Genomic DNA, 9,935 nt, shown 5'->3' on the forward strand with positions numbered 1-9,935 from the left:
AATATCCATTCATCCATCATCATCCTTCCATCATCCATCCATCCATCATCATCCATCTATCATCCATCCATCATCCAATATCCATTCTTCCATTATCATCCTTCCATCATCCATCCATCATCCATCATCCATCCATCCATCCTTCCTTCCTTCCTTTCTTCCATCCATACATCATCCAATATCCATTCATCCATCATCATCCTTCCATCACCCATCCATCCATCATCCATCCATCCATCCTTCCTTCCTCCCTTCCTTCCATCCATCCATCATCCATCATCCATCCATCCATCCTTCCTTCCTTCCTCCCTTCCTTCCATCCGTACATCATCCAATATCCATTCATCCATCATCATCCTTCCATCATCCATCCATCCATTATCCATCATCATCCTTCCATCATCCATCCATCATCCATCATCCATCCATCCTTCCTTCCTTCTTCCATCCATCATCCAATATTCATTCATCCATCATCATCCTTCCATCATCCATCATCCATCCATCCATCCATCCATCATCCAATATCCATTCATCCATTATCATCATTCCATCATCCATCCATCCATCCATCCATCCATCCATCCATCCATCCATCCAACCTTCCTTCCTTCCTTCCTTCCATCCATCCATACATCATCTAATATCCATTCATCCATCATCATCCTTCCATCATCCATCCATCCATCCATCCATCCATCCATCCATCCATCCAGCCAGCCAGCCATCCATCCAGCATTGTTGTTTTGTTAAACACCACCTGACAGGATCTAGTGACCTCTCCTGGTCATTCTGGCAGGTACAGAAACATGGTGTTTACTCCACAGCTCCTCTCCGTCCGTTTCACTTCAACAACTAATCTGCCTCCTCTGCAGACAGTTATCTGCTTCTTGGCGGATTAATTATCTGTATTCCTTCTCTGTCTCGTTTGAGGTCAGAGGAGCAACAGGAACCATCCTGTAAAATGTCAGGCTGCATGTTAAATACTTTGCTAAAATTCAAGGTTATAAATCACGATTAATAATCTCAGAACATCCTGTTCACCTACTGGATCACACACAGAGCCATTTATGTCTCTGCTGTCGGACCAAAGCTTCACCATGAAACATCTGATTTTACTACAGAGCAAACACCACAGTACTATGGAGTGAGAACAACAGTACTAAAGAGTGAATACAGAGTGAGTACAATAGAACTACAAACTGAGTACAAAAGTACTACAGACTGAATACTCTAGCGCTATGAAGTGAATACTATAATACTACAGAGTAAATGCAACAGTACTATGAAGTGAGGACAAAAGTAGTACAGAGTGAGTACAACAGTGTGAGTTTGACAGTACTATGGAGTGAGTACAACTGTATTATGGAGTGAGTATGACAGTACTACCGACTGAGTACATCCCTACCACAGAGTGAGTACAACAGTACTACGGACTGAGTATGACAGTACTCAACAGTCCATCTCCCAGCCTCCTCCTCTGTCAAACCAACTTTTTGCAGATCCTCCTTCACAACATCTATCCACCTTCACTCTGGTCCTCCAACCTGGGAGCTCGTTGTTCAACATCCTTGTCCAATATGTCCACTGTCCCTCCTCTGGACATGTCCAAACCATCTCACACCTTTCTGGTTTTGTCAAAAGACTGGAGCTCTGATATTCCCTCTGATGGACTCAATGGGGCTCCCTCCTAATGGAGATCTGAGCATCTTCGTCTGCCCCACTTCCAGACTCCACCATCTCTAAACTTCACAGCAGGACTCCATACCATCCTGAAAACTTTCCGTTTCCCTCTCTTGCCCCTCTCCTCCCAACACTTGTCTCCATCTACCTTTGTCCTCACCTCTGTTGTCTTCTGCTTCAATTGATTTCCATCCCTCTTCTGCTCAGAGCAGACCTCCACCTCTCCAGGCTCTCTTCCACCTGCTCCCTGCTCTCGCTACAGATGTTGTCTGCAAACATCATCATCTAACCTGTTCTACATTCTTACACTTTCCGATAAAAAAACACAACTGAACTTTGATAAAAGGCACCTGTGAGAGAAATAAGAACCTCCACCCAAAGGCAAAGATCAGGTCTTCTCACCGATCAGAGGGACGCTCTCAGATGGCGGCATGCTCTCAGCCACAAGCAGCTGGAACACGGTGAGGGCCAGCAGCACCGTCACACCCAGGGAAATCTTTTCCCCAGAGTCGGCTGGCAGGAAGAAACCCAGCGGAGCCAGGAAGGAGATCATCATGCAGGGGATGAGGAGGTTGAAGATGTAGAAGGAGGCTCGTCTCTTCAGGTGGAGCGTGAAGGTGATGTCCGGGTATGGGTCGGAGCAGCAGCCATACTGGATGACGTTCTTCTTGGCCGGCATGCCCAGAACCTGTTCAGCGAGAAGGTTTAAAAGATCTGAGCCAGGAACCAGGATTTGTTGAGAAGAGAACCTCTCACCTCCCACTCCACGTTGGGGACAAAGTCGGCCAGATCTGCACTGTCCAGTGCGTTGATCAGGTCCATCTGGTTTCCATTGTGAGTCCAGGAGCCGAAGGTCAGGCTGCACTCTTGCACATCAAAAGGAAAGAAGGCCACATCCACAGAACAGGAGCTTTTGGTGATGGCCGGCTGGTCCCACATCACCTGTCCATCATTACGGAGGACCACATTTGTCTCCATGGAGCTGGAGAATTCATCGTCTGCACTATGACACAGGAAGTTATTAGAAACCAGGAGAAGAACCAAGTCCAGTTGACAGGAAGCTTTGAGTACCTGTTGTACAGAACAATGTCAGGCCTCCAGACATAGCTGCTGGGGATCCGGATGGTGTCCAGGCCGTCATAATCCTCCTTCTTCCATGTGAGGTAGGCATCCAGCCATACCTGGCGGATCCACAGGTAGGTGGTCAGAATCTGGTTCCTCTCATCCTGATGAAACAGAACACAACAGCTGAGAATTCCCATCAGAATCCGAATCCTCAGGATGGGGGTCTAAGGACCCTCAGTTGAAATTTGAGAATTATCAGGGCAGGGTCAAAAGATCATCCTTAGGATCCTCAGTCAGTGTTTGTCAAACATTAGGATAGGTTGTAATGATCCTAGTGACACTGTCTAAGGATTCTCAGGAAAGGGTCAAAGGATCCTGAGGACAGCTTGTGAAGGCCTTGAGATTCTGAGGACCCTGAGGACAGGGTCTGGTTACCATGTCAATGATCTGGGACAGGGTGATCTGCAGCGTGACGTTGAGGATGTTGTCGGTGTCCTCCACTGGCCGCAGGGCGTTGGTGTAGTTGGAGAACAGGTCAGTCAGGAGCTTCTGGGCAAAGCGACCGTGAGCGGCGAAACAAACTGCAAAGACAAGAAGAAGAAACTTGGAGGACTCAGGTAGACCCCCAGACATCTGTCTTTGATCAGGTTGAGTATTACGTGATTGATTGTTCTGTTTTTAGAGATGTTAGAGAAGCTTTAACGCAGGAGACAACTCACATTACCATGTCCATGTTAAATCTTTTTTCATGTTTTATTATCGCCCACCGCCATGACAGGAGGGCGATCATGTAACTGCTTGTGTGTCTCCCTTCTTGCAAAATATCTCAGAAACCAGTGAAGGGATTTTTAATGAAACTTTCAGGAGGTAATCACTGGATGCACGGACACATTTGATTAACTTCTGGAGTCAGTCTAATTCAAGATGGCCGCCACGGGCAGCTGACTCAACAAAACACAAAAATGACTAACGGACATTTTTACAGATACTGAGCAGGAAGTTGGTGTGGTGGTAGCTGAGAGTCATGCCCAACGCACACGCCGAGGCTGAACAGATCACTAGAGGTCTGACTGAACTGAATGAGGTAGGAGTTGATTTAAGGTTTGACCAAAACAATCACACACACACACGCACACACGCACGCACACACGCACACACACACATGCACACACACGCACGCACGCGCACACATGCACACACACACACACACACACACACACACACACTTATAAACCACATTTCCCACATTAATTAACCTGCTGAGCACCTCCACTTTTAATCTCCAGACGTTCACGGACTGATTCTTAAATCCTGTTTGCAGGAAGTGATGAAGATGATCTCTGGTTCTGATGAAGGTCTTAGTGTTTCTCTGGTTTTGAATTTTGTTTCAGGTTTTGATGTTTTTCTGTAAAAGTTTTCAGATGTTTCCTCAGAGCAAACAGCAGCAGGAGCTCAAGAAGATGAATAAATCTTCTTCAGTCACTGAGCGTTCTTCTCCGGAACCGTCTGGTGTGAACTGGACTCTGACAGAACTCTGACGTTCTGTGGTCAACGCTCGGTCCGTGCTCACGTCTGGTTCCGTTCTAAAGGTGTTTCATTTATTATGGTCGCTGGACTCGGACCCATAGGTCCTATTGTTCCACCTGAAACATCTCCGTGTTTCTTACAGCTGTTTGTGGCTGTGAGGTCGTGACCTTTAGCTTGTTAAAGTTTGTTGGACACAGGAAGCGGAGCCGCTGGAGACAGAAACGATGACGAACACTCAGAGGTTCAACATGAACATAAAAGGAAACACCAGATGAGTTTAACGACCTGCAGATAACCAGAGAATGAAACATCTCTGACCTTTGACCTGCCGGCACAGGAGGCTCCAATCTGAGCAGCCTTTAGACAAAAATGGAAATGTCCGACGGGAAGTGAACGCCTCATGATGAGAAACGAGCTGTCTGGTTCTGTGTCAGGCTCGTTAAATCTGGATCTGATTGGTTTGGTTACTGTTTGAAGTCCTGCAACAGAAACTGGAGGAGAAGAGAACTGCATTAAATATTTTAAGGAGTCCTGGGACCTCGTCACTCATGGAGACCAAGAGAACCACGGAAAGATGTTTTTGTTTATGTCGAGAGTCTTCAAAATGTCCAACAGAACCTTAGAAGAACCACGGAGGACCTCACCAACGGAGGAACCACCTCACAGCTCTTCTGGAGTCTGATGGGTGCTGCTGGATTATTTTGTTTTTGACCATGGCAGCAATGACTCCACATGGTGAAGAAGAAAAGTCCTGAAAACAAAGAAACCTTTACAGAACATCTTAGGAATGAATGTTTCAGTCTTTCTCCCTCCTTAGATGCATTAATCTGTCCTCCAGCTCTAATGTTAAAAATCTTGGTGTTATTTTTGAACAGGACATGTCTTTTATCCCCCACATTAAAAACGTTACTAGAACCTCCTTCTTCCACCTGCGTAATATCACTAACATTAGAAACATCTGATCTAAAGATGATGCAGAAAAACTGGTCCATGCATTTGTCACGTCTAGACTGGACTATTGCAATGGTTTATTATCTGGGTGTCCAAATACTTCTTTAAAACGTCTTCAGTTGATCCAAAATGCTGCTGCCAGAGTCTTAACTGGAGTTACTGGGAGAGATCATCTCTCTCCAGTTGTAGCTTCTCTCCATTGGCTCCCTGTCAAATCCAGAATAGAATTCAAAATCTTACTTCTAACCTACAAAGCTCTCAACAACCTAGCTCCATCTTATATTACAGATCTTATTGTTCCATATTTTACTAACAGAGCACTTCGCTCTCAGACTGCAGGTTTACTTGTGGTTCCTAGAGTTTCCAGAATGAGAGGAAGATCTTTCATTTATCAGGCTCCTCTCTTGTGGAACCAACTTCCAGTTTCTGTCCATGAGGCTGACACATTATCCAGTTTTAAGATCGGTGCTTTATGAAGTTCTGTCCATTTAACCTGATTAACCTGATTAACCTGATTAACCTGATTAACCTTTCTAACTAAAGGTTGAATGAATGAATGAATTTCTTTATATTAGCTGACGGGCAGATCTGCCACATCCAACATGGCGGCCGCTCTGACGTACCGCTGCAGCAGCTCCATGATCTTTGAATATGATCAGACCATGTTGTTTTAATTAGCTTCATTCAGTCTTCCGCTGATGTCGGCACAAGATGGATGTTAGTGCATTACAATGTGCGTGCGTGTGTGCATGCACGCATGTGTGTGTGCGTATGTGTAAACTATTCAAGTGAAGTGTACAGTGAAGGACTGAAAATGAGAGTTTTGATACATTTACGGTTAAATGTTTATTTTGTTGAAAGGACAAAGTTTCAGTTTATTTGGTCACAACAGCCGTGGCCTCAGCACTGAACAAAAACAGCTACAAACATTATAAAAGACACTTAGTAAAAGTTATACATCTAAAGAAGAAATTAACATTTCTATTTTTATTTTAGTTTAAGGGCAGCACGGTGGCGCAACTGGTAGAGCTGCTGCCTCTCAGTGAGCAGGTCCCTGGTTCAAACCCCGGTCCAGGGGCCTTTCTGGGTGGAGTTTGCATGTTCTCTCCGTGCATGCGTGGGTTTTCTCCGGGTACTCCAGTTTCCTCCCACAGACCAAAATCATGCATGTTAGGCTGATTGGTAACTCTAAATTGTCCCTAGGTGTGAGTGAGAGAGTGAATGGTTGTTTGTCTCGTTTGTCTCTATGTGTCCCTGTGATGGACTGGAGACCCGTCCAGGGTGTCCCCCGCCCCTCGCACAGTGATTGCTGGACATGGGCACCAGCGACCCCCGTGACCCAAAATGGAATAAACGGGTAAAGAAAATGGATGGATGGATTTTAGTTTAAACTAGATTATAAGAAAGAGTCTGTACAAAAGATGTGAAAGAATTAGATTTTAGAAAAGTTTTTCTTATATAAATATTTTGTATTGAAGTCCCGCCTGAATGCAGCATCGAGTCAGTCGTTCAGGTCGTTTTAACAGAAAACCTTCAATTCAAAAATACTTCATTAATCAGGAGGGAAACGAAATAACTTGAGAGCTTTTGTTAAATCTCTTCCCATCTGAATAATAAACAACAATCTGATAACAATGAGTTATTTTCTGTCTGAAACCGGAGGAATGAAAAGAGTTGATAAACCTTTCTTCTGCTCAGAACATCTGGACTTTATCAAACATCTGTTTACCTGGGACGATGAAGAGGAGCAGCAGGAGCGCTGAGCTGCACAAGATCTTCATCCTGATCACTGATTGATCCGATCGATCGGAGCCGAGCGATCAAACATCTGCTGAGATCGGAGGATGAAGCAGAGTGAGAGGGTGGTGGTGAGGAGGAGGAGGATGAAGAGGAGGTGGTCACTGCTGTATGAGGGGTGGTCAGTGCCTCCTTCAGCCTCCTCCTCTGCTCCATCATGCAGGCCTCAGCACACTGTAGGAGCTGGGAATCAAACTCCCGGCCTTCGACCTCACACTGTCTGTGTGTCTTGTTGTTTCCAGACAGGTTCATTGTTTGTTTGTTTGTTTGTTTGTTTTCTATTCTGTTTTTTTTTTTCTTTTGTCTCCCAAGTTTTCAACATGAGGCTTAAAAGAGAGATGAGAATCAAACTAAATGTCCAAGTATTGTAAGAACCTATAAACTCAGTAAGGACACCGTTCAAAGATAAAACAGAAGGAAGGACTGCTGGGACCGACCTGCTTGAACGCAACATCCCTTTGGTTTCTTTGTGGTTTCTTTGGCGTTAACAGTCCTTTAGAGCACCTGACGGTATTTCTGAATCGTAAGGCCCGGCCTGGGTTCAGACCTGGGTTCTGTGTGTTTGCAGTTATGGCCCTTTTCCAGCCTGGTTCCTGGAACCCAGAGACCTGGGGTTCCAGCGAGGCTGGGCTGTTGGGTTGGTTTGTTGTAAACAGCAGCAAGTGAAATCGATGTAAACTCCGTTGGTCTGCGTTTAGTGATGAAGAGCTCCACCAGTGCTGAAGTGTTTGTTCAGTGTCTGCCCCCACAGAACAACAACGGAGCCGTTTAAAATGTTCCCTTTGGAAAATGTTTTTAAAAATCTGAACCCAAAGAAAAAACATCCAAAGAGGAACAGAGAGGCCGGAGAACTGAGATCCAGAACCACTGGAAGTGATCCCAGAACAGCCTGGATCACTGGATGGAGGGTTTGAGCCTGACAGTCAGCACGGAGGGAAAACAGCAGAGCTCAGCTTGACATGAAAGGAAAAACATTCTGATGTTCTGATCAAGTTCTGATCAATAAAAAATGGTTTAATGTCCTAAAGAATGTTTTCCTCTTTGAACTCAGACCTTCTGAAAATGTCTGAAATATTTCTTTACTCACTGACAGATAAATCCGTCTCCTCTGCGGTCGGCACAGGAACGAGAATAAATTATAAAATAAGTTTAAAAAGTGACCCGAGGTCTTCAAGAGGAGATTAACGGATTAACAGGATTAATTTATTCTGGGTGAAGAGGCCAGGTGGTCAAAGGTCAAACCACTCCCTCTGATTTATTTAACAGAATTTACCTTTACTCCTCAGTTAAACAGAGCCCAACCGGTCCGGACCGAACCAAAGAACCAGGAGATGGAGCCAAACAGCCTGAGGGATGAAGGCTCATCTTGCACACGTGAGTCCACCTGCCGGGTGGTGACCCCTGAAGATGGAAAATCTGAAAAAAGAAGAAGAAGAAGAATGACTGTTAAGCAGTTAGAGTTAAAATAAAGATCTTCTTCCAGCTGGTCTGAGATCAGTTCATTTCATTTAATTTATTTAAATTAGGACAATCATATTAATCATCATGTCAGCAGTAAGCATCAATGTAAATATGCCGGAGTTAGCACAACAGCTAATTTTCATCTGTTGTCCTAAGGCACGCAAGAACAAGAGACATCCCACAAAACAAAGAGCAGAGAACAACACAAACACCACCTTTATAACACAACATGAAATTACAATAAAGATACGATGCCATAAGAAAATAGTGAATGTGCACAGGAGTGCACCTCTGGTTAGTTTTCAGCCAAAGTTTCAAAGAGTTTTAAAGCTGCAGTAGGTGCTCCTGATAGAAACTGGCAGTGTGTTCCACGACTGCTTGTTTCTCAAGGACACCACCATTTGGCCACATTTAGTCTGCGCCGCTGTAGTTCAGTGCTCTTGTGTTTACTGTATTACTTGTTTTTGTACTTATAAAATCCAGCTCCAGCTGGTCTGAGGAGCAGGGAGGAACCTCCTGTTAGCACAAGTCCCTCCTGGTTCCAGATGTTTGAAGCGTCTCTGAGGTTATTAGAAACAATTTAAAGGTCACTTAAACAACGTGTTATGTCAGCAGCTGTCCACTAGGTGGCATCACACCTGAGACAGCCTTCAGATAATTTGAATAAATTCAAAATGTTTTTAAATCTTTGCTTTTCCAAAACACAAAGCAGGTTGAGAGGAACAAGAGTCAGTTTTACTTTAAGCAGAATTACAAACTTTATTGAATAATTTGGATGTTTATCACACTTTTATGCTGTTGAGATGTTTAAAATAAGTTAAAGTGTTCATGGTGTTAAGTAATTATATAGGAAATATTTTTAAAGTGTTTTGTATATTTAATATTCTTAATAATAAAGTAGACTTTTAAATTTAATTATTTCTTCAACTTTTATCTTGAGCATGTATTTTTAGGTAAAGTACTATTTGAGTTTTGTTACCAGTGTTATTTTATATTTATGGACTTTGTGGACAAGGTGAGGGATGTCGTCATGGAGACTGATGAAACAATGGTCTCTGTTGATGTCACATCACTCTTTACTTCCTGTTGATGATGCAGTAGAGGTGGTCAGTTTAAGATTAAAATCAGACACCACTCTGAGCAGCAGGACCACACTTTCCACAGAACAACTGTGTCAACTCTTGAAACTGTGCCTGCAGTCAACCTACTTCACATATGGGGAGCAATATTATAGGCAGAAACATGGGTGTGCTATGGGGTCTCCAGTTTCTCCTGTTGTTGCCAACCTGTACATGGAGGAGGTAGAAAAGAGAGCCTTGACGTCCTTTTCAGGGACACCACCAAGTCATTGGTTCAGGTATGTTGACGACACCTGGGTTAAAATTAAATCTCAGGAAGTCCAACATTTTACTGACCACATCAACTCTGTGGATAAATACATCAAGTTCACA

General features: G+C 44.0%; 1 protein-coding gene across 1 annotated transcript in view; it reads right to left on the minus strand.

The window, feature by feature from the left end:
* The window catches only part of LOC119419854 (neuronal acetylcholine receptor subunit alpha-9-II-like), a 12,728-nt gene extending 5,652 nt beyond the window's left edge, over window positions 1–7,076 (minus strand). Inside the window, exons 1-5 of the mRNA XM_037687220.1 lie at window positions 6,956–7,076; window positions 3,184–3,329; window positions 2,755–2,909; window positions 2,440–2,686; window positions 2,086–2,371 (exon numbers count right to left, since the gene is read on the minus strand). Coding sequence (XP_037543148.1) covers window positions 2,086–2,371; window positions 2,440–2,686; window positions 2,755–2,909; window positions 3,184–3,329; window positions 6,956–7,007 — 886 coding nt within the window. The 5' untranslated portion in view covers window positions 7,008–7,076. The remainder of the gene's footprint in view (window positions 1–2,085; window positions 2,372–2,439; window positions 2,687–2,754; window positions 2,910–3,183; window positions 3,330–6,955) is intronic.
* Between the last annotated feature and the right edge of the window lie 2,859 nt (window positions 7,077–9,935).

The sequence above is a fragment of the Nematolebias whitei genome, chromosome 14, assembly GCF_014905685.2.
Source record: "Nematolebias whitei isolate Nwh7 chromosome 14, NemWhi1, whole genome shotgun sequence".
Classification (NCBI taxonomy): Eukaryota; Metazoa; Chordata; class Actinopteri; order Cyprinodontiformes; family Rivulidae; genus Nematolebias; species Nematolebias whitei.